General features: G+C 40.1%; 1 protein-coding gene across 3 annotated transcripts in view; it reads right to left on the bottom strand.

The window, feature by feature from the left end:
* Positions 1–25,427, bottom strand: part of LOC126094949 (myrosinase 1-like) — a 180,430-nt gene that overhangs the window by 84,938 nt on the left and 70,065 nt on the right. For 2 of the 3 annotated variants that reach the window (XM_049909602.1, XM_049909603.1), the window contains one exon: positions 5,266–5,360. The exons of the other annotated variant lie outside the window; for it this stretch is intronic. In XM_049909602.1, coding sequence (XP_049765559.1) covers positions 5,266–5,360 — 95 coding nt within the window. The remainder of the gene's footprint in view (positions 1–5,265; positions 5,361–25,427) is intronic. 3 annotated transcript variants of the gene reach the window in all.

Raw genomic sequence — 25,427 nt, 5'->3', positions numbered from 1 at the left:
CAAAGGCCGTGTTACGGCCAACGTTTATGTGAACATTTTTGATGACCTGGTGCACCCCATGATTCAAGTGTTGTTCCCAAACAATGATGCCATATTTCAGGACGATAATGCACCCATTCACACACCCAGGACAGTACAACCGTGGTATGAAGAGCATGCAACTGAACTGCAGTGTCCTCCCTGGCCAGCACAGTCCCCGGACTTGAACATTATCGAACCGTTGTGGGCGGTATTGGAGCGCAGAGTCCGGAGCAGATTTCCACCTCCCTCTTCACTACAGGAGTTGGAAGAGGTCCTGATCGAAGAGTAGCATAACATTCCGCTGAAGATTATACAGTCATTATATGCCTGTATCCCAAGAAGAATCGCAACTGTATTAGGGAAAATTGGGGGTCCAATCCCTCATTAACAAACCCAAGTAACTTCTTCCAAGCCGTGTTTCTTACAATGCAGACAATTTCCGAAGATGTGTTGGAGTACAGTTGCAAGTATTGATCACAAAAAAAGTCGCATTCACTACTTTACTGTCTTACTTACCTACTAGCTGAAACTGCTATATTGTATTTGACCACTAAATGTTTCAACAGTAACTTAACAAAGACCACAGATTACGTAACTAAGACACATACAGTGTTTAGGAATTTCTTTAGTGCATAAAATAAGAGGTTATTCTCCAACTGTTGCCTACAGTTGCATCCCTTGGATAATGGGCAGCAGCTCCACGGTACAGGCCCTACGAATGAAGGGAAGTAGTATCTGTGCCTTTGTTAAAGGCACGTTTTCGGTATTATTGAGACGAACGCCTGAAACTCGACGACACCTCATTGAACAGGTACATCTGTTTCCTCAGTAAAACGAGCTAAAGTTTACTTTGACATGATGTTAGTCTCCACTTCGCATTTTTTTTAATCCCGTAGATCCAATCGAGTTCGAAACAGAATGATGTACGCAATTACCATCATTTCCGCAACGACTGTGTAACATGCTTTCCTTGCTTCAAGGGAAACGAAGTACTTCCTAGATTTCATTACTAAGAAATAGTTTTGAAGTAAGGATAAAAGCTGCAGCAACGAATAAAAATTTGTGCCATGGCCTGGACTTGAACCCAGGTCGCCATCTTCCTAGGAACATGTGCTAACAATTACAGCACCATGGTACCGTGGCTGTTACAACTGCGTGGCCTACGTAAGTTCAGTGCTCACCCTAACACAATCTTCAGTTCCAATTTCGTAGAGTTTTGGCAATAATGACGATCTGAGAAGGGGAAACAGGGCTGAAAGTGTGAACTGAAGTTTGTGTTCGGGAAGGGATTGAACTAGATTACTGTGTGCAGGTGAGGCAGCCACAGTGCTGCAATGAAGCAGTGATTAGCACATTTGCCTAGTAAGCAGGAGGCCTGGGTTAAAGTCTAGGCTAAGGCACAGGTTTCAATTCATTACTTCAACTTCTGTCCTTATCAAAGATAAAGTTGAGACTCACGTGTCTCTGGGAAAATGTTATTTCATCAGTTCTTTAGTTCTGAAGTAATTTAAAATCATTTTAAAGATTTTCTGGAGGGACATTGAGCTGAATATAGACTTAATAGGACAGCCACTGGGACCTCCTTTGTATCAACCCATGTCTCCATGAGGGGCTGGCTGCATCTATAGGCTCCGTGTCCCCCTTCCTAGTAAGAGTCGCCCACAGCAGCCACGATCCGGTAGCCGGCATGAATATTTTCTGTTTTTCTTGGTAGGCTAGAGAGGCTATTATGTCTCGACAGCCTGTGCAAGTTGTACTGCTCATGTGGTGTCTTTAAAAAAAAAAAACAAATTCCCCTAGGCTAGACTACGAGTAGCTACCGCCACTTGAGATTCTTCTCAGTGAGCCAAGAGATTCCTTGCCGGCGAGAAGCAGTGAAATCAAGTAACAGGAAGCCGAGATCTCCATTGGGCCAAAACTTCGTGGAGTGAAGACACAGATACGTTATTTAACCAGATATTTGTATTTTTCCACACAAATATCACTAAGAGAATATCAGTACGCATCTCCGCCGTGATGGCATTACTTGTCGTGTTCTAAGTCAGAGCTAAATCTAAAGCTAAAAGCAGAGATAGATGATACACTCTATTACAATATGCGATCGCGAACAGATTTGTACAAATCTTGAACAGAATTGTAACTCATTGTTGTCCGCCATTAAAGGCATTTTTATTTTACTTTGCTATTTCGAGGAACATGTTAAAGGTACTGAAGAGAAGAGGCTGTAATTTTCCTCAACGATATAATACAGTGCTGAAAAGGAATTTAAATAAGTTTCATTTCATAAACGGTGTATTTCCAAGAGTGAACTTCTGCGAAAGGCTTCTGGAGGACCTTCGGACATTGGGTTCGTGATTTTTGTTGACGAGTCTGCATCACGGTCTTGAAGTAATCTGCTGTACTGCTACGCATCATCGAAACAAATGATAACTGGATCAGTTCCCGAAACTTCTACACAAAGTCATAAATAGTGCTAGCAATTTACAGAAGACCGGCGTAGATCTTCAGTTGCTTTTACACAACGAGATCGCTAATTCTCGGCACGGACTATTGAATTTTCAACGAAATGCAGGAGAGAGTCTAATCCAGAGCAGACACTGAACGGAATCTGTATTTTCAATTTTAACTCAGTTCAACTAATAATAATTTAATTTCGCATAACCTGAACATTAGTAACCTTCATAACTAGTTACTGGAGTTGATTACTTCCTTCAGATATAGAAGTAGTAAAGCAAGTAACAACAGTTAATTACTTATATAATCCCCCGTTCTAATTGGAATTACAATTGAAGGTAATATTATAAGCGTAACAGGACCATTAAAGCAAGTGTTCTGTTAGTTACTGAAGGTTTTTAAAAGCAAATACAAGGGTGAACACGATAGAAGTATTTTTTTCTCATGTGTTGTATTGAGTCCTCTATAAATGTCATTAAAAATTAATTCGTAATAACACCGAAGTAATTCATGTTCTGTAACATAACTTAGACTTCTTGCAAATTCTGTCATGCAGTTGACGAAAAAAGATAAAATGTGCTTATGTCTCATCTACACTGAAGCGCCAAAGAAACTGGTGTAGCCATGTGTATACAAATACAGAGTATATAAACAGGCAGAATATGGCGCTGCGGCCGGCAACGCCTATATAAGACAGTAAGTGTCTGGTGCAGTTGTTAGATCGGTTACTGATGCTACAATGGAAGGTTGTCAAGATACAAGTGAGTTTGAACGCGGTGTTATAGTCGGCGCGTGAGCGACGGCACACAGCATCTCCTAGGTAGCGATGAAGTGGAGATTTTTCCGTACGAGCATTTCACGAAAGTACCGTGAATATGAGGAATCCGGTAAAAGATCAAATCGCTGCAGCCGGAAAAAGATCCTGCAAAAACGGGACCAACGATGACTGAAGAGAAGCGTCCAACGTGACAGAAGTGCAACCCTTCCTCAAATTGCTGCACATTTCAGTTGTGGGTCTTCAGCAAGTGTCACTGTGCGAACCATTCAACGAAACATCATCGATATGGGCTTTCGGAGCCGAAGGCCCAGTCATGTACCCTTGATGACTGCACGGCACATATTGCCTGGTCGGACGAATCCCGTTTCAAATTGCATCGAGCGGATGGACGTGTACGGGCATGGAGACAATCTCATGAATCCACCGACTCCGCATGTAAGCAAGGGACTGTTGAAGCTGGTGTAGGCCCTGTAATGGTGTGGGGCTATGCAGTTGGAGCGATATCGCACCCATCATACGTCTACATACGACTCTGACAGGTGACACGTACGTAAGCATCATGTCCGATCACCTGCATCCATTCATGTCTCTTGTGCATTCCGACGAACGTGGGCAATTCCAGCAGAACAATTTGATACCCACACGTCCAGAATTGCTACAGAGGGGTTCAAGGAACACTTTTCTGAATTTACACACTTCCGCTGGACACTGAACTCCCCAGACATGAGTATTATTGAGCATATCTGGGATGCCTTGCAACTCGCTGTTCAGAAGAGACCTCCACCCTGTAACGGGACATCCTCCTCTAGCATTATTTTCCCTTAAGAGTAGTTGTCGATACCAGTAGTATTTTTCGAATTTTGGACAAGTCAATATTATCTCAGCTGCTTTTCTAAAAACTTTCATACAATTTTATACAAAATATGTTACATTTCATGCTAAAATTTATGAAAAGGAATTACTTTATTTTCGACGTTACAATCGATAAGCACTAACACTGAATATACAGTTAAAATTATTTTTTTAGAAGCATTTGAAATTAGGAATTATTTGGCACACGCAAAATTTCTATTATTAATTTCACAATCTAGTATGTTGACTATGCCTGTCTCTGGATTCATTTATGACATAATAATCGAAACTTATAGAAATTAATTTTTCAAGAAAACTTGTAAATCCTTTGGATTATTGTATCTCTGCTAAGTGAGGTAAGTAGTAAGTATGCCTCTGATGCGATTGGACGTAATTTTGTATTTTGAACGAACAATGTTATTTCGGTTTGTTAATGTGAATATTCAAGGGACTGTATGATATACTAAAATGTGACAAAGAAAATTATCGTAACAATAAAGATTCAGCGAAAACAATCTTCAAATTTATTTTGATCAATTCAGCCACGAGGACCTAAAATGTGAGAATTTCAGCTTCAAGAATCAGACCCGTAGACAAGAAGAACTGAAGACAACTCTACACGAAAATGTAAGTGAACTAGGAAGTGTGTTGTAATCTTCGCTCTTCTCAAATTTTTGAGAAAGGACTTTGCTTATTGTGGACAACAGCTGGAATTAGGAAGTAGGGGGGAAATTACAACTCCCTCGTACTCTTATGGATTTATGGACAACCCTGCAGGATTCATGGTGTCAGTTCCCTCCAGCACTGCTTCAGACATTAGTCGAGTCTGTGTCGCGTCGTGTTGCGGCACTTGGGCCTGTTCACGGGGGCTCTATCCGATATTAGGCAGGTGTACCAGTTTCTCTGGCTCTTCAGTGTATTTTTAACCACTTATAATATTCGTTATAGTATTGTATGTACTGTTTTCACCATTTATTTACGAGCCTTGAATGATACTCACCAAAGGACAGTGCTTCATTGAATTAAATTCGTTGGTGGAGCAATAGCAGATATCCACAGAATATTTTTGCGTCTTTTAACGTGAGCTCCACTCTTGCTAACACGATGTGTTGCAATTACATCTCTGTGCCTGCGTTGATCAATTTATTCATGGAAATTACCTGGAACTGGAGACTCCTCTCAACTGCCTCCTCATCCGCTGTAGAGTTTGTGGCTGCCTCGTAGCCCTGGCTGTTCAGGGTGATCCCAATAGTGCCTGGAACAAGACTGTGTTTAGACTAAGCAATTCGTGAGAGTTAGTGCACCACAAAATCCTAAGACCTCATTTTTTATTATTACTAGTTTCTCTTTTATTTAGAAATTAATTTTCGGTCTACATTAGTGATATGGATGCGTGTGGTAGGCGCCCAAGTCTTCTTCATCATACAAATGGACATTTATTTGTAATTATGTTATGTATTTTCCTCTAGTACTAACGAATTAATCAACATGTGTTGCCTCTTCAACATTTGTCACTGTTACCTTACATCATTAGATAAAGTTCATATTTGTGTGGTGCTCAAGGGAATATGTAGGGGAAGGGGTGGGCATGACGGCAAGCGCGGGAAAGACGGCAACTTCAGTTTGTGAGTCAGTACAGTGCTGCAATCGTACGGTAACAGCGTACAGGTATCACTCGACATCTCCTCAGTTACGCATAGTCACTCCAAGAAGGCAGGACATCGTCTCACAGTCACGTTCAGTGTGCTTCGAAGAGCTTCTAATCAAAGTAGGTTCTCACTTCACGTAATTATTACAAACGTACGAAAGAAGTTAGGTTTTGCTACCATAATTGCGTTGAAAGACTGATTACTTAGCGACAAATTTCCATGTTGAGGAGTGCTTCAGCAAAGGCCGCCACCAACTATGAGGGGCATTTGATAAATAATGCTCCGGTCGATATTACTGTGGATTGTTAGATGCAACAACAATGAACATTACGTTAGATGCAGTTGGGAGCTTGATGGAAGAATCACGTTTCTCTGTTTTCTCGCTGTGTACAATAACGTACAATTGACAAGAGGTGTAAATGGACCTTGCATGGGCTTCGGGTACTGTGACCAGAGGTCGTTCACCAAGCTCGAAACTTAACGCGGTAAAAACCCGAAAAAATCCACAGTGCGCTAGGTGAAGTTCGTGGTGAGTTTACAGTTGACCGTAGTACAATTTCACGTTGGGTTCATCGTTTTCGTGGTGGTCGCGAAAACGTCAACAGATGAATGAAGTGTGAAACTTGTGGCTCATGCTCTGGAGGAGATCGAAGTGCGACTTGTGAGTACTCTCTGAAGCCACAGGAATTCCCCTAACATCAGTACTCTGAATTCTGACAAATGATTTGCGGAAGAGAATAATATCTGCGACATGGGTCAAGGACATAGCCAAAGCGCTGGTTCGTGAGAACCGGACACCTCCATCACCTAAATCAAATTACACATGACATAGCTGCCATACAGTGAAATTAAAAGATATTTTGATTTTGAGTCATACGACGAAAAAGGGATACGCGCTATCGAGTCAATCAGGCCACTGATAGATTTAAGCTATCGCTAGTATTATCGGCTGTCGTCCACCCGTATTTAAGCAAAAACCAACTACTGTACATTGTTGTCCTTACTTGAACTCCGTTGTTGTTTTGCTGATCAGTTCAGTTCTTGCTTGCAGTTGAATTTAATGTAAGTGCTTTCGTTTATTGTTACAAGAAAGAAGAAGAAAACCATTTTGATTCATCCACTAGCGTTGTGGCAAGTCAAAAATATACACGGTCTAATTATCAATCTAGAGCAGTTATTTGCAAACTGACAGGACTTAGTGGTTGCAATATTTCAGTATTTCACAAGGCAGCGGAGGTGTGAACATCATAACAAAGACATTAAATTAGCATCACTGTTTAAAAATACCGGTACACTTGGATTTGTCTGTGTTGCCCAAAAATCGAGCTGATAAACAAAAATGTCGCTCAAACGGCGATGGTTGCATGTCATTAACAGTTTGCTCAAATTTGTCTCATTAGTGCCCAGGCGACATTCAATTATGAAAACAATTTCAGATGCGGAACGATAGGTAACGGTTTGTGAAGAGTAGGAGGGGTATAGTTCCTTCGTTTCTAAAAGATATTTTCGGGGGATTGCTTTAATTCATCTGAGCCTACTGCGCTCTTTATCCCCGTTCCCCCATACCCCCTCCCCCTCCCTCGTTATCGTCCAAAATCTAGTTGCGCTCAATGACTATCTTTAATCTGCACTGTTTTTAAGCTGTAGTAAGGACATAAAAATTATATTCTCGTTACTTTTGAAACAGTTTTTAATTTGATTTATTGAATAGTAATTTTTTTCAGGCAGACTCTGTTTAATTTTAATGTCGGTTTGCGTCGGATTTCCACAATATGTGTAGTTCAGGGTTGTTTACATTGGAAGGCGGCTAGCAACCGTTATTTCGTACAGTGTACCAGTGCATAAAGATGGCTCACTTGTGGGAAACATCACGTCTTCAAGTTTTACTGTAAGAGCGATGCTCTACTGCGAAATTTCTTATTCGTAATATCCTTGAAACAGTGAGTTCAACTGTGACAACTATAACTTATTTGTAAACAATATTATGGAAAGGAAAGTTGCTTCTCACCATACAGCAGAGATGCTGAGTTGCAGATAGGCACAACAAAAAGACTGTCATACGATAAGCTTTCGGCCAACAAGACCTTTGTCAAAAACAAACGACAGACGCACCCACACACTCGCAAACGCAACTCACACATACATGACTGCAGTCTCTGGCAGCTGAAGCAACACTGCTTCACTGAGTGTGGCTTCAGCTGCCAGTGACTGCAGTCATGTATGTGTGAGTTGCGTTTGCGAGTGTGTGGGTGCGTCTGTCGTTTGTTTTTGACAAAGGTCTTGTTGGCCGAAAGCTTACTGTATGACAGTCTTTTTGTTGTGCCTATCTGCAACTCAGCATCTCTGCTGTATGGTGAGTAGCGACTTCCCTTTTCATAATATTGTTACATTTCATCCAGGATTTTCCATTGTTTGTATTTGTAAATAAGCGTCAAATGACAACGTGTGTTGTACAACGTATAGGAGTTTATTATCATCTAAGACTGTACAACCATATTATCTTGGATAAATACGAACCCAGCTACGAGATCGCATAGACTGGAAGTCTAGTTGTAATCAATGCCTGAATCAAATTCCAAAACCATAGCTCAGTTTTTTTACGTTTGTCGGTCTGAAACTGTTGGTAGAGGCATGCGACCATTATTATTAATACAATAGACTGGATTTTAGAAAATCTGAGTAGTCACAAACAAACAGGTACTAGTTGTTTTTTTTTCTTTTTTTTTTTTTTTTTGGTGCATTGAATCTAAGGGACATTATTTCGGGCTCCGCCCACCATCAGATTTCTTTGTGTAAACAATATAACATATAATTAGTTAAACATTTTTTAAAACATCAAATGTTGACAAGAAAGCGCAAAATGGAACTAAATGTCAGAATCACACTGCCAAAAAATGACATCCATATGTCTCTTGACATAACAAATTTTTACAGTAGTATAAGGATAAATGAAACACTCAGGATTGTTTATGTAAATCTCGTCAAGTACGAGAAGGCTGATCACCTGCATAGAATACAGCCGATTGAACTTACAAGGCTGGCAGTTTCCTTTAGTAATTTCACGTTCAATGGGAAAACTTTCTTTCAGAAAGACGGTCTGGCTATGGGTTCGGTTCTGTCTGGGATTTTATCGGAAACTTTTTGATGCCCATAGGGAATTGTGTAAAGAAAAAAATCATGGCATATTACAAACATGTGGACGACATTTTCATTGACCTTGCGGGCAATGTTAAAGAAATAGAACACTTAGCCCAGAAATTAAATTCCATGCATGAAAATATTAAGTTTACAACTGAATCTGAAAAGAGTGGGGCCTTACCATTTTTTACATTTAGAAATAACCAGGCAACATTCAAAGCCCAAACTACGTATTTTTCGGAAACCAACGACATCGGATCTTATGATTCCGAATGTTCTTGCCATCCTGAAAACCAAAAAAGTCGTATTTTTATCTATGTTCCACAAGTTAGCAAAGTTTGATTTGGACAAGGAAGCGAAAAATAAGGAAAGCGGGACTTTTGTACAGATCGGTCTCTCAAGTGGGTACGATGAAGCTAATGTTAGGAGGCAACATGAAAAAGTTTTTGCTAATGTTGCAGTAAGTAAAGTGGAACGTAGAGAAGAAGTAAAACACATCGCGTTAACCTTTTCTGATGATTTTCACAAAATAATGCAAACTTGTACAAAAAGTTGAACATTTATATAAAAACGATTCCAAACGGCTAATAATTTGAGGAACCTGTTGAGGCACAGTCTGCGACCCGCGCAAAAGAAGTTCTTTAAGACGGGACTATATAAAATAAAGTGCGGATCATGTGAACGTTTTTACGTGGGACAAACACGATGAGAGTTCAAAACGATGTTTAAAGAACATGGGTATGTGAGCAACAGCAGCGCATTAGGTTTCCATTTAAAAGAGAAAAGCCATTCGCTGGCAGAATTAGAAAGTAACACGACACTTCTGCACACGCAGAGGAAGGGAAACAATTTGTACATCTTGGAGGAATAGGAAATACATGCATGCAGTCAAGTGGCTGCAGAACCGCTGATCAACAAGCAAATCAGTAGTGGTAGGAACAGGTTTTTCAGTGTTTTTGACGATTTGCTTTCAGAGGTACGTAAAAGCTATGAAAGCTTTCGTAAGCACTCGATAACCACTTTCCCTTTACTCCTTTGTTCCCTACAGTGGTCAGTGAATACCGTCTTGGTTAGATTCATCAATAGTTAAACGTTGAAACGTACAGTCCCTTCCCAGCTGATCAGTGCATCAAGACAAATTCTTCAGTAATTTTAATAACTTATCCTTTTAAGGTAAATAAATATTTTAGCATCTTGAAAGGTACAATCTCGTGTACATTACTACAGTGATGGTTCTTTTATTGTGCTTACTTGCAGCACACTACATGTATTTTTATTGTTGTATTTTACTGTTTTAACGGGCAGTAAACATTTTGGCATATGCATAACTGCAATAACATGCCACAGGATGAGACAAATTTCTTAAAAATGTATGTTTGACGAATAGTCCAGAAGTGAAATTGGAAATCTAAACAAACCCTTTTGTAATCTTCGACAAATCATGTCTTACCAATACAAGAGATTTTTCTATAATTTTGTAATGTACATTCTTGTGTTTTGTACAACTGCCATTGGCTTTTAACGTGTCTATGTATGTTTGGTTGGTGTCGGTTACGGTTTTAAATTCTTAGCAAACATATCGCCATTTGCACAGCCGCAGTGCCGTAAGCTAGTGCCCTCTTGCACCGCGTGGTTTACCTAGCAAGTGCGAGCGCACTGGAGTAGCTATTTTCCGTAGTCCTCCTCAAAATCAACAGTCCCATCTTCCATGTTTAAACTGGATGTTACACCTTTTGGTTCGTGAAGGTGCGAATAAGTAAAAAGCTTTCGAAGCTATTTTTGCTATGAAATGGTGTGTATTGGTTCTGACACTTAGTTCGATTTTGCGCTTTCTTGTTAACATTTCGTACTTTAAAAATATATAACTGATTATTTGTCATACTGTTTATGCCAGGAAATCTGAAAAAGGGCGGAGCCCGAAACATGTCATCTGGAATAAATGCACCAAGAAACTACTAGTACTTGTTTGCACGCGACTTCTCACCTTTTCTAAAATCCAGCCAATTATTTGTGGCTCATTGTATTTGTGCACTCCGTTTCGTTTTCTAAATAAACAGTCCGCCTCCGTAGGCGAGATGTCAGTGCGGCAGATCGTCATGTGGAGAATCCAGGTTCGATTTCTGGTACTGCCAGGCATGTTTCCTTGGTGGGAGGACTGGGCCGGGGTGTCCATGATTGAGAGGTAGCGCCTCTACGTTCGTTGAGTCGACAGCGGCCGATAGCGCAGTCTGACGTCCCCATACCCCTCCATACTGCACCCGATGACGAATGACTGAGGATGACACGGCAGTCGGTCGAATATCACGTGGTCTTCAGGGTCTGTTCGCGAGTTTCCTGTTTCATTACAAATCAATTTTATTAATATAGTTTCAAGCTGAATCTTGAAATAATGATTTAAGAAGAAGTTCTTGATCACTTAAGGAAACAAGGGTTTTAATGGAATGAAAGATACGCTGATAAAATCTGCAATTGAACTGAGGAACCTGGTATGCTTTGATGTGCTGAAGGAATTCTGACATGGTTTGACTTATGTCATAAATTTAAATGCAAGATTGTAGTAGGAGAGAGATAGCTATTTTCAAAAGAGGTGTGAGCCCATTTAAATTTAAAAAGTTATTCAACCCAGCGTTAAAATTCTTCTGCTCTGCGATAGTGAACCTCATATTAGAAGACTGAGCAGTGCTGTGCAAAGAGGCACTACATTAAACTAGAATTTTAATTCATTGGCAATAAAATGAAGTCATCATATTGCCAAATAAAGAAATATTTAATTGGCATTTGAGAACATCTGCCCAGCCCACCTGAGTTGCTTCACGAAATTACCTACCCACACCCACTTATGTCAAATAATCATGGCAAGCAGGGGTAAGAACGATTTAGAAGAATTTTTGAGCCTTTTCCAGGAGTTGGAACTAGACAGCGATCATGCTCGAGCAGGAAAATCAATTGATTACACATTTGATAACTATGATTTCTCGCATTCGGAAGGACGACGGTTCAATCCCGCGTCCGGCCATCCTGAATTTGGTTTTCCGTGATTTCCCTAAATCACTCCAGGCAAATGCCGGGATGGTTCCTCTGAAAGGGCACGGCCGACTTCCTTCCCCATACTTCCCTAATCCGATGAGACCGATGACCACGCTGTCTGGTCTCCTTCCCCAAACCAACCAACCAACTATGATTTCTCATATTCACGACATGACAATAGGAACAACGGTAGATTAGCTACATAGACAAGTGAAATTTCAGAAGCCACAATTCGAATTCTTATTCCAGAAATAAATATCGTTTTAGAAACAGTCATGAATGTCAGAACAACCACAATAATAATCACGGACATTCATGTAATCAGGAATGTAATCAGTCGGATGAAAACAACACCTGGCACAACAATGGAATCTCAGGCAACAACAATTGTCAGAATAACAGTCAGCAAAACATGTCTATATGACACAACTGTGGTAGATAGTCACCACAATGGCAGGTAGAGATAGTCGAAGTTAGATCACCGACACATAATGGCAATCAGCGACAGGGTAAAATGAATAAACAAGATCCCGGCAGCTGAAGGGAAATGACAGCGAACAGGTGACTGCTGCCGTAACTGCTCTTTATGCAATTCGGAGATATTCGGGACATTCTGCTCCAGGAAAACAAAGTTGGACTAAAACGAACTGTACACCCCGTAATCAACATTTGCATTACTAACAATAGTTTTACCGCACTTTTGGACTCAGGTATCGCAATATCAGTTATCAGCAAGTCAGCATATAATAATGTACGAAAACTATACTTTGCCCGACGTTGCCTCTTACGAAAATTGAAATACAAGGTGCCACCACTGCAGAAACTGTTGAAGTTAAACATGAGACCTTTCTGTAACTTACTTGTCAGGGACATAGTTTTGCTATGAACTTTCTCATTGTGCCGGTGCTCTCTACTCAAATAATTTTAGGTGTCAATTTCTTTAATCAATATAAGGCAGTACTTCGTACATGGTAAACAAGTATACAGAAAATGCTGTATACAGTTCCATGAAGTATGTAAGGAAACAGCGGTAAAATTGCTCCAGTTTCTTGATTCTGAATGAAGAATGGATGTAGTACTATAACTGATTCTCTTAGTAAGCAGCTAATAGTTTTTCGTATCTGCCAATTTCTGCAGACTAAGCAGAGAATAAGCGTTATATTGGGAAATTGATGAATTTTTATGAGATATGAGGGTATTTATGCGCTGAAGCCATTGTTGCTATATTTTGATGATGATGTGTGATGAAGTTTATGATGAGTAGTATGAGGACATATTTCAGCGATATTTGAGGTAAAGATGCATAGGGAGTGGTTAGGAGCTCCGTTTTCTGTTGAGACGTATTCTTGGAAGAATGATACCTATAGTTTTGTATATAAATTTATCAAATGGGGTGGGGATTAAGAAAGGTGGACCGATTTAGGTGGATTGAATATTTATTTACGGATAGTGTCAGAATGAGTGGAAATTTCATGTTACGAGAGCGAAGCAGTCGCTTGTGACATCTGTGGAATAGAATAGTCGACTTACGGCAGAGATAGTAGTATCTCTGAAACTGTGTATCTTTGGGTCAGTTGTAGAGCGGAGTGTAGTCGAGTATTGGACATAGTAAGCTAGCACAACTTTCAGCATAGTGCATACTGGAAGAGGATATTGATAAAGAAAGTTTTAGGAATCATTAATCTGATGGAAGGACTTACAGACGTAGCATTTATGGAACAGAAAGAATGGATTTGCGTTACGGGTACGTTTTTAAACTAACGGTTTTTGCTGATACATACTAGTAATGTTAGCGATACTTGCATCAGAACATAATACCACGCGACCTCAGCTTAGGTCATTTCAGTTTAATTCTTTTCAATTTACATAATCGTAAAAGCATTGCCTTGTAAGACCTCTGTAAAGACAGTAAAATTTCTTTTTTTCTGTGAGGTTTATGTTCTTGGGAAATAAATTTTTTAAAAAGATACAAATTGCCATTATAATGAACGGATTAGTATTTTCATTTCAAGTATGAAGTTTTTCGTTTTAAATTGAGAAAATCATTCCAATGTTTCTTCCAATGGTTCAGTTTTACTTTAGTATATTTTAGCTGCTGCGATATCTTTATGCTGTACTGTTTACGCTGTACTTTTTCAGGTTAAACTCTTTTCATATTTTGTTGATTATTCCGTTTCTTACCTCACGTCTCCATTGCAAAAATTCTAAGCGATTCCTTTGCAATTCAGATTTTTAATGGGCTAGTAAACAGTGTGTGTTTCATAGTGTTGCTACGTAATTTCAGTGTTTGAGTTTTTTTGGGCTGTGCACAGTTTGATTTTGATAGTGGTTTTTGAGTAGCAAATTTGATTTAATTTCCTGCACCATGAACGACAAGTAGTTTTATCTTTATGTTAATATGTGCACTGAGATACGCTGTTTGCAATAGTAATTTCAGTTCAAACTGTTTATAACAGAGGACAATAAAAAGCAGGCAAACATTTTAATGCTCATGAACGAACGAACGATCGAAACAGAGCAAATAACTTTCATTGTATGTATGTTTGTATGTATGTATGTTCCACATCTCCTCCAAAACCACTGGACCGATTTCAGCTACACTTGGTACACATATTAGTCACAATCTGAAAAGAAATACTGTTGGAGTAAGAGCCAGCAGCCCTTTATCAGTTTGATAACATGGAGGGAGAAAGGAAGATGACGATATGGACTGGCAGCAAGGGGGAAGAATGGTCACAAATTGGGGGAAGGAGGTGGACAAAGAGAGAAGACGTGAAGGGATGGACTAGAGGCTGAGTGGAGACAGACAGAGGGGAAGGAGCAGATCGACAGATGTGGATGGAGTAGTTGGACAGAGAGAGGGGGAGAAACAGAGGGAGGTGGAGGAGGTGGGCAGAGGGAGGGAGTGAAGGAGATTGATGAAGTGGTGTGGCGATGGGCAGAGAGAGGTGGGAGAAGCAGATGGACAGAGTGTGGGAGGAGGAGATGAAGAAAGAGAAGGTGGAGGGGGAGACAAAGAGAGAGAGAGAGTGGGATGGGTGAGTTGAACTTTGATGGGGAGGATGAGGAGGGGGACAGAGGGGAAAGAAGCAGATGGACGTATCGGGTTGACAGGCTGGACAAAGAAATGGGGTGAAGGAGATGAACAAAGACAGGCAGGAGCAGATGGACTGGGAGTGGGGGGTGAGGGGGTGGACAGAGAGGGAGGGGGTGGAGGAGGTGGATTAATAGTAAACTGGAATAAATACACACCTGGGCAACGCTCACTACTCAGCTAATTCATAATAAATATAACTACCCAGCAATACTAATAAGCATTATTATTAAATAATAGAAATAATTTTTTCCATGCAGCGACGACGTACACATGTAAGCACAACGGAACCGGTGAATCCTCGAATCCATGTGACATGGGGAGACCGATACAGGCTGTGAAGTATTGCAGGGCTTTGAAATCCGCTCCACCCCCTGCCGAGTTCGGAACGACACGTTATATACGTCGGTTTTGAGGAAAATTTAAATGATTCTGACATCGAGAAAGTATCTATAGGGTTTCAATGAATTTTTACGTCAAAACAAGAAAAGGAAATCTATGATCACCTAGCGTTTGGCAAGAGAAGATTTTTCAGCATGACAGCATTTGAAATGCTCGAAGGGGAAACGTTTTCTCTCATTTTTAATAAGCAGACGAGAAGGGCTGGAAAGGGGTGGATTGCTGGTTTCTGAAAAAGATTTCCTACACTGAGAACGGCGTCAGGTCCAGGCATTTACAGTGTGGGCCCACGATTAGTGTGCGGCTATTGGTAGGAATGAAAATTGCTATTCGTGCCAAAACGCTGCCTAAAATATTTTTAATCTGTTTACATTTCGTCGGCAATAATAATGATTTTTAAAATAATTACTTATGTAATTAATTTTTTTACTCAGTACCTGTAATTTGTACTGTAAACAAGTTTTTTCCCTCACTGTCTACTTTTTTGATTATTAAAACTGCTTTTCTCAGTCGATTTAGTACTTTCTAACGCGACATTAATGCCCTATGCAGTAAAGCAGAATGTCCACTTGGGTATTTTTCGGATGAAAAAAAAATCAAGGAGGAAGGGTGATAGTCTGACCTTACTCCAAGACATTTTGAAATTGCAACTTAGGTGATAAATTAAAATTTAAAACAGCCTTGATCGCAGTCTTGTTAAATTTTTTTTTTTTATTGTAGTGAGTGACCGGTTTCGACTCTATGAAAGAGTCATCTTCAGACTTTGTAAAGATATATTGCCAGAGTAGTATAAACGTTATAATAAGCATATAAAAATATATATAAAAATAAGATAAATAGTAATAAATTATACCCAGAGCGGTGGATGGACACTACTAGATGACTTCCGTCGACCCTCGACGCTCGTGTATCTGCTGACTGTGCATAGAGGGCTCAAAATGTTTCAAATGGCTCTGAGCACTATGCGACTTAGCACCTGGGGTCATCAGTCCCATAGAACGTAGAACTACTTAAACCTAAGTAACCGAAGTGCATCACAAACATCCATGCCCGAGGCAGGATTCGAACCTGCGACCGTAGCGGTCGCTCGGTTCCAGACTGAAGCGCCTAGAACCGTTCGAACACACCGGCCCGGCCGGCGTGTATAGAGGGACCAGGTATTAATAGGGCTGGTCACACCCACCGTTCTGAGTAGGACATCATAAGTAGCCAATCAGAAAACACGTTCATGATTAGATGACTTATTACATAACTACGAAGGAACAGTTACAGTTGGAATACATCGTAATGTCAATTATTGATCATTATTCGTCAATGAATATAAATTATACTATTAAAATGGTTCATACGAAAGAAGGTTTAGAGTATGCTACCTTCTATACTCAGAACTACAAATCTGCACCAAAGATTGTCGTTGCACCAGTGTTTACGTGGATAATCGAGGGTTACCATGGAAATGGCGTCCTGTTCCGCTGTGGACGTTAGTGGTGCTGTCAAAGATTGTACTAGGGGGAGATACGTCGTATGTTACGATTATGTGATGCCATAGAAATACGGTTAATTTTGTTCTCTTCCGATGTCAGCGCCATAGAAAATAACTGAACTATGGAGGAACCACACCAACATTTCTGTAATGACAGAAATGTTACTGAAGTGCATCGATAGTTGCCATGGAAAAGGCGTCCTAGCCCGGTGAGGCAGGCATCAGATGATCACAGATTATTGTGTACTGCGAAAGATATCTCAAGGGTTGACATTTCGACCACGAAAACAGTGTTTGCATAGATATGTCGGCGGTTGCTATGAAAATAGCGTCTTATTCTCACTGCGACAATCTATGGTGCTGTAACAAGGTTATAATTGGCGGAATTTGACGCCTTTGTCAATATAGCATTGTATACGTCCTTATGACGAAATTATACGTCATAAGAGGATAAAATGTTAGGTTTATAACCAGCTTAAAATTACGTTTTTTTCTAAAATCTGTTCACAAGAATTGTCTTTGTCAGGTTGCACATATTATAGGTTATAATATTGGCAACAGGATGCTAATGAAAGTGTATGATGATTGGTGAGAACCAGGTGCCTGATACCGCTATGGCAAAGTATAAAGCGGACATCAAAAATAAGCAACGACTAGCATCCTTTGATGGAAAAATATGGATAACAAAAAAAAAAAAATAAGAAAAGTGTGAAGTGACAGTTTATATGCTGTTGTGTTGTGGTTTTTAACATAAGAACCATTATAAAAATGAGATACAGATAGTTAAAAAAACGTAATTGTAAAATGCTAATGATAAAACAAGCGTCAGCTTAATATAAAAATTTAAATCAACGCTGTTGTTGTTGTTGTGGTCTTCAGTCCTGAGACTGGTTTGATGCAGCTCTCCATGCTACTCTATCCTGTGCAAGCTTCTTCATCTCCCCGTACCTACTGCAGCCTACTTCCTTCTGAATCTGCTTAGTGTATTCATCTCTTCGTCTCCCTCTCCGATTTTTACCCTCCACGCTGCCCTCCAGTGCTAAATTGGTGATCCCTCGATGTCTCAGAACATGTCCTACCAACCGATCCCTTCTTCTAGTCAAGTTGTGTCACAAGCTCCTCTTCTCCCCAATTCTATTCAATACCTCCTCATTAGTTATGTGATCTACCCATCTAATCTTCAGCATTCTTCTGTAGCAACACATTTTGAAAGCTTCTATTCTCTTCTTGTCTAAGCTATTTATCGTCCACGTTTCACTTCCATACATGGCTACACTGAACGTAATAATACGAAAACGACAGAGCAGTTCTTTATAATAGGTCTTCAAAAAGGCCATAAAAATATTTTTCCCTAAAGTCTAGTTGTTCATTGAGTAGAGCTAGGGGTTCACTTTTACGATGTGCATAGCTTTCAATTTCCTCCAATGCGTTAAGTAACGGATTTCGTATGAATTAATCCTTCGGAATGGTTGCAGTCATTCAAATGTTGGCCAAACAAGGATTTATTACGACTGGTACCAGCCACATGTTGTTTAAACCGAATAGCAAAGTTGCGGCCAGTTTGTCCGATGTATTGTTTTTCACAGTCATCACATTGTATTTTATACACTCCTGAATTTTGATATTAGGTGTTGTTTTTTTTATTAATATTGTGTCTGAGTCTATTTTGAAGCTGGTTATTGGTAACGAATACCCTATTGTGAGCTCGGTATTTTTAAATAATTTATTTATTTTATCGGAGATATACCCCACGTAACTCATTCTGGAGTATTTTCGATGACTGGATTCAGGTGCACTATGTGTATCCTGTAACATGAAGTCAATGTCATCGGGATTGAAATCATTTACACTAGCAATCTGCTTCAATATTAGTCTCTCTTTCTGTAGTTCCTCTGTGGTGAGTGGTAATTTATTTAGTCTATTGATCATTGACTGGAAGAATGCTTTTTTCTGTTTCGATGTATAGCACGAGGTTGTGTTAATAAAGACATCTGTTGTCGGTTTTCAATAAATTTGCAAATTGATGTTTATTCTCTTTGTTTGTAGTAGTCAGATCTAAAAAGTGTATACTTTTATGAATTTCATGTTCTACCGTAAAGATCAGTTTCGGATGTATACTATTTAAACAATTTTTTAAGGTATCTATTTCATCTATGGTCCCATTGAAGAGTAAAAGTGTATCATCTATATGTCGCTTATAGTAGATGATTTTATTAGCAATTTCAGGGTTGTGTTCAAAGCATTGTAGTTCAACGTGATTAATAAAGATATCTGCTATGGTACCGGCTAGGTAAATACCCATTGATAGGTCATCTTTTTGAAAACAGATTTTACCGTTAAAAGAAAAGTAGTTAAAAGCTTATGCGTGTTCTAGTAGATCGATGAACTCTGTTACTTCTTCTGTGTCCATAATTTTATGTTGTAATAAGTGATTTTTTAATAATATCAGTAGTTTCTTTTATTGGTATTTTAGTGTATAGATATTTTATATCTAGTGAGGCAAACCTAGCACCATCCAGTATATCCATATCATAGATTGTCAGAGCTAGTTCGTAACTGTTTTTGACACTAAAACGTTTTTCATAAACGTAAAAAGATTTTAAAAGCTCATTCAATTTTTTATTCAATTTGTGTGAGGGGCAACTCATATTATTAACAGTTGGGCGTATAGGCATATTTTTTTATGGATCTTTAATTGATGCTTATTATAACGTCTATACTACTTTGGCAATATATCTTTACAGAGCCTGAAGGTGATTTTTTCATAGAGTCGTAACCGGTCACTCACTCCAATAAAAAAAATTAAAAGATTAACAAGATTGCGATCAAGACTGTTTTAAATTTTAATTTTAACTACTTTTAAGATCGCTGACTATGTTTTCAAAAATTTCAAACTACCTACAACTTGCACCGTATGTAGTGTGGAAATGGAAAGTGCTTCTGTGCGGTTCTCCCATAGTGGATTAGCAGTCAGTGGCTCGTATTGTTAGATAATAAACAGATTGTAAAAATAATTTTTACTTAAAAAGTGTATTTTTTGTGCAAACACACACTTTTTTTAATGGAACAATGCCTACTGACATTTACAGACTAAAAGTAGGATAAATTAGAATGTCAGTGGTGTTTGTTGCAGGATTCTAGTACAAGTCGTTTACGAGATAATTTATTGTGGAAAGTTTCCAGACCGACACTTGTTTGTGCCATTCAACCTGTTCAGTTGGTAGGTACGATGTTCTTATGTCTGCTTACAGTGTGCTTGTGTGTTTCATGAGTGCATTGCGACTTGCTCGTCAGTGGTGTGACAGTCCAAATAACAGGTCGTGAGTGGACGATGAGATTCACCAGTGCAGAAAAAGCCGACATGCTCATGGTGTGTGTAGAGTATAGGAAGAACGCAGTTCGTTCTAGTACAATACGCGGCAAGATACCCCAATAGACCTCAACCATCTCAACTATTATTTATCAGCTTCTTCAGCCAGTTAGTTGAAAGTGGTAGTGTAACATCTAGATAACGTAACAAATGGAAACAAGTGATGGATGACAGAAGAGGAGAAAATTAATGATCTTGCTGCTATTGCAGATGGTACGTAAGTTAGCAGCTGTGGAAGTGGCATGAGTCAGGCAAGTGTCCTATGCGTTCACCATCGACATAGGTCCCATCCCCATCATATATATATACAGGGTGTTTCAAAAATGACCGGTATATTTGAAACGGCAATAAAAACTAAACGAGCAGCGATAGAAATACACCGTTTGTTGCAATATGCTTGGGACAACAGTACATTTTCAGGCAGACAAACTTTCGAAATTACAGTAGTTACAATTTTCAACAACAGATGGCGCTGCGGTCTGGGAAACTCTATAGTACGATATTTTCCACATATCCACCATGCGTAGCAATAATATGGCGTAGTCTCTGAATGAAATTACCCGAAACCTTTGACAACGTGTCTGGCGGAATGGCTTCACATGCAGATGAGATGTACTGCTTCAGCTGTTCAATTGTTTCTGGATTCTGCAACATGGGGCTTTTCGGTTCCCCATATGCGCCAGTTCTGTTTATTGACGAAGCCGTCCAGGTAAAAATAAGCTTCGTCAGTAAACCAAATGCTGCCCACATGCATATCGCCGTCATCAATCCTGTGCACTATATCATTAGCGAATGTCTCTCGTGCAGCAATGGTAGCGGCGCTGAGGGGTTGCCGCGTTTGAATTTTGTATGGATAGAGGTGTAAACTCTGGCGCATGAGACGATACGTGGACGTTGGCGTCATTTGGACCGCAGCTGCAACACGGCGGACGGAAACCCGAGGCCGCTGTCGGATCACCTGCTGCACTAGCCGCGCGTTGCCCACTGTGGTTGCCGTACGCGGTCGCCCTACCTTTCCGGCACGTTCATCCGTCACGTTCCCAGTCCGTTGAAATTTTTCAAACAGATCCTTTATTGTATCGCTTTTCGGTCCTTTGGTTACATTAAACCTCCGTTGAAAACTTCGTCTTGTTGCAACAACACTGTGTTCTAGGCGGTGGAATTCCAACACCAGAAAAATCCTCTGTTCTAAGGAATAAACCATGTTGTCTACAGCACACTTGCACGTTGTGAACAGCACACGCTTACAGCAGAAAGACGACGTACAGAATGACGCACCCACAGACTGCGTTGTGTTCTATATCTTTCACATCACTTGCAGCGCCATCTGTTGTTGAAAATTTTAACTACTGTAATTTCGAAAGTTTGTCCGCCTGAAAATGTACTGTTGTCCCAAGCATATTGCAACAAACGGTGTATTTCTATCGCTGCTCGTTTAGTTTTTATTGCCGTTTCAAATATACCGGTCATTTTTGAAACACGCTGTGTAAAAAGAGCGGCATGGAAACGACTACGAGAAACGTGTTAACTTCTTTACACGGGCATTAAGAGTGGATACTCCAGATGTACCCTGTATCTTGTTTAGTGATTAAGACACGTATACAAAGGATGGCCCCGTAAACCACTGAAACATGCACTATTGATCTGTTGGAAATCCCTGCTGGCTTAGTTACATGGAGTGTAAACGTATAGTGTGGGATAGTGAACCACCATCTCACAGGCCCGATTTCATAGGCGGAACACAGAATGCGCACTATTGCAGCCTACTAATAGACCACACCATCTTCCACAGATGCTAGAAGACGTTACTCTGCAGACTAAGAGAAACCTGTAGTACCAGAAAGATGAGTGTCCTGCCCACAGTGTACGCAGTACTGCAGCATTTCTTCACCAACTGTAAATTTAAAAATTTGAAATTTGTAGTGAGTTCCTGTGGGACCAAACTGCTGAGGTCATCGGTCCCTAGGCTTACACACTGCTTAATCTACTCAAACTAACTTATGGTAAGGACAACACACACACCCATGCCCGATGGAGGACTCGAACCTCCGACGGAGGGAGCCGCGCGAACCGTGGCAAGACGCCCTAGACCACGCGGCTACGCTGTGCGGCTTCACGAATTGTTTCCAAGTCGTTAGACTGGACGCAGACGACCTGTACTTCGGTTGGCCCGTTCACCGGATTTGACGCCTGTGGACGTTTTTGTCCGGGGAAAGTTGGAAGGCGCTGTCTACGAGGACATACCACTTACAGCCAATGATAGGCAACGACGTCTTACTGCGGCCTGCTCAGACGTCTCCGCTGAAATGCTAGCACGTGTGCAGTAGTCGTTCCACACCAGACTGGAAGCGCGTATTGCCGCTGCCAGTGTTCATTTTGAACACAATCTGTGATGGTCAGTTTTCTCGTTACGATTCATAATCCATATAACTAGGTATGGAGGAGTGTTCTTCTTTAACATTTGCTACCACGGGTACTATACAAGTGACGGTGTGGGAACTTTTCAAAATTCAATATCTCGTAAGTGACTCGCACTAGAATCCTGCAACAAACAGCACCGACTTTCTAATGTAGCCTACGTTCAGTTTGTTAATGTCAGTAGGCATTGTTGCCTTTTGAAAGGATATGTTTGTTCAAAAAATACACTTTACAAGTATCATTACAATCTGTCGATTAACTAACAAAACGAACCGCTGACTACCAATCCATTCTGTGAAACCGGCACGTCAATAGCACTTTTCATTTCGGAAATATTTGCGGTGAAAGTTTTAGGTGAATCACCCTGTGTAAGATACCTATCACTTGCCATCTCGCATTTGAGCGTTACAGTTGGTGAAGAAATTCTGTAGTACTGCGTACACTGTGGGTAGGACAGCCATCATGTTGGTACCATCTCCTAGTCTGCAGAGTAACGTCTTCAGTAACAAGTGGTTGGGGTAGAGAGCTCCCACAAAGAAAAAGGGTTGACAGTTTGTGATGATTTTAATGCTTGTTGTTACTAGGCACAGTTCCTGCAGATAAGTGGAACAAACGAGAAGTGTGTTCAGGCGAGTGGCATAGCCTCTTCAGGGCTCAAAAGCTAAACACAGATGCGCACAATTGGCGCACAAGGCCCACGCTTCTAATATTCCATTTCCTGCTAGCATTTTCTCGAACTAAAGATTTTATTTCAATAATTTTACAATTACCAAATTAATTTTTACAAAAGTATAAATTTTTATAAATCTGTGAATTAGGGTTACAAGTATATAGAGCTGATTATTCAAATCTTATTCAATTTTACAAAATAATATAGTGGAATCGAAAGTTTTTATCATCAATATCTTTCCAAATATATTAATTTTGGAGTAAATATCTGTGCTTTTAGAAGTGGAGAAATGGAGGTTTTAAAGTCAAGGGTAATACAAATATCTGTCACCTGTGCAGTAATTTTAGGTACTGTACACTTTGTACATGTTTATCTAAAAGTCGGCAGATGATGTTTGTAGTGATTCTGTATCAAGCAGAAATCTACTGATACCTGTCTTTGAATGTTGACCTCAACCGAGGTTGGCGTCTTACTACACGTCGGTCAGGGGTCCTGAACTTGGCGTAAGAATTTGCCTAAACTGGTAGCCCAATAAAATAACAACTTGGAAATCAGACGGCTGAAAGGTGTTTGATATTATGTTTAGTAAAATTCCCACAGCATTAGGAACGTACTGCACATTACATATTTAATAGACCGTATAAAAGAAAAATTAAGTGTTATTTATATCATTAGTTCCTACTTTTGTTTTTAACTACTTCGTTTAATTTAAAATAAATTGTGGGATGATGAACATTTATTGCTGTGCGTGAAACATGCGTTTTGCACTCAAACACCACTCAAAATAACCGCTTTTGTTAGTTACAACACTTGCTGAATCAAACAATTATTTATATGTGATCACATTGTAAGGCGTGCACATTTTTCGGACCTTACATGAGCTTCACAATTACGATACAGAATAAAATCCCCAGAAAATAACTCTTTATTGTTAAGAGGAAGCAATTGTAATAATCTCATGTACCGAATAACAAAACAGTATCTACCCTTATAACGACAGGGGCATACACAAATGAGATACAGTGAATGCAGTTTTCTGCACTTGGCTAATGGCACTGGGAAACCTCAATTAACATTAACAACAAAAGACCCAGTTGCAGCGCAGAAAGAAATAAGGCGAGAACAGTATAATACCTTTTAAATAAACACAACCGAGATTGTAGGTAATTGGCTCGACAGCACTAACAACGCTAGCGGCGACCCGTCAAGAAAAATAAAAATTCACCTATAACGAGGAAGCGGTTGGCTGAAGCCATACTGTGTGACATAGAAGAGACACGGTGGGGGGAGTCACGTCTTATAAAAGCATTTTTGAGAAGTAAATTAACAAAGCTCTCTCGCCTCGCACCAGGCCACACCCATGTGTGCAAAAATAGCGAAGACGTTGAGACCTTTACGTCTGCGAAGTGAGGGCGGTACACTTCACATATCGTGACGACAGATGTAAAGTGGTAGTTCATATTCCTGCGGGAATTTTTGCTGGCAGAGCATTGTGCACGCCGCTCCATCCCTTAGCGAGTGTGCAATAGCCATTGTTTCAACTAGGGAAAATTTAATGTTCTACGGAACGCAGGAAAGTTGGGACTGAGCGATTTAGTCGAGGCGAGCGTAGGGAACTCGCATTTCAAATCCAGTACGGGGAAAACGCCACCGCAGTTCCCCATTGGTAATGTACCAACGCGTATTAGGCGACATTAAATGTCGAATCGAGAGTTTGCTGACTCCAGCCTGTGAACGCTTTGAATATAGAATTTCAAGAGTTGAAAACTAACATACCCTCCACTGAGTACATGAGAGTTTGATAGTTTTAGGGGGGTAGGACGTCAAACGGGCCGACTTGGAGCAGGAGAGGCACCACAGGACATTTTATTTTCTTCTGTCTACACTTTTACAAATAAATTCATAAAACTTTGTCACCATGACCAGGAAAGCTTCACACTCATAGCAGTGGAAGTGCAAAAGCATAACAAAATATTTTTTTTTAGATATGTAATTTCATCATTCTTTCACTTACTGTTGGGTGCATTTGTTGCTATAGGTCCATTTTTCTTCACAAGTAAGAGAGATTCTTTGA

Source organism: Schistocerca cancellata, chromosome 8 (assembly GCF_023864275.1).
Source record: "Schistocerca cancellata isolate TAMUIC-IGC-003103 chromosome 8, iqSchCanc2.1, whole genome shotgun sequence".
Classification (NCBI taxonomy): Eukaryota; Metazoa; Arthropoda; class Insecta; order Orthoptera; family Acrididae; genus Schistocerca; species Schistocerca cancellata.
The sequence above is the reverse complement of the archived record's forward strand: the minus strand, read 5'-3'. Positions and strand labels throughout refer to the sequence as shown.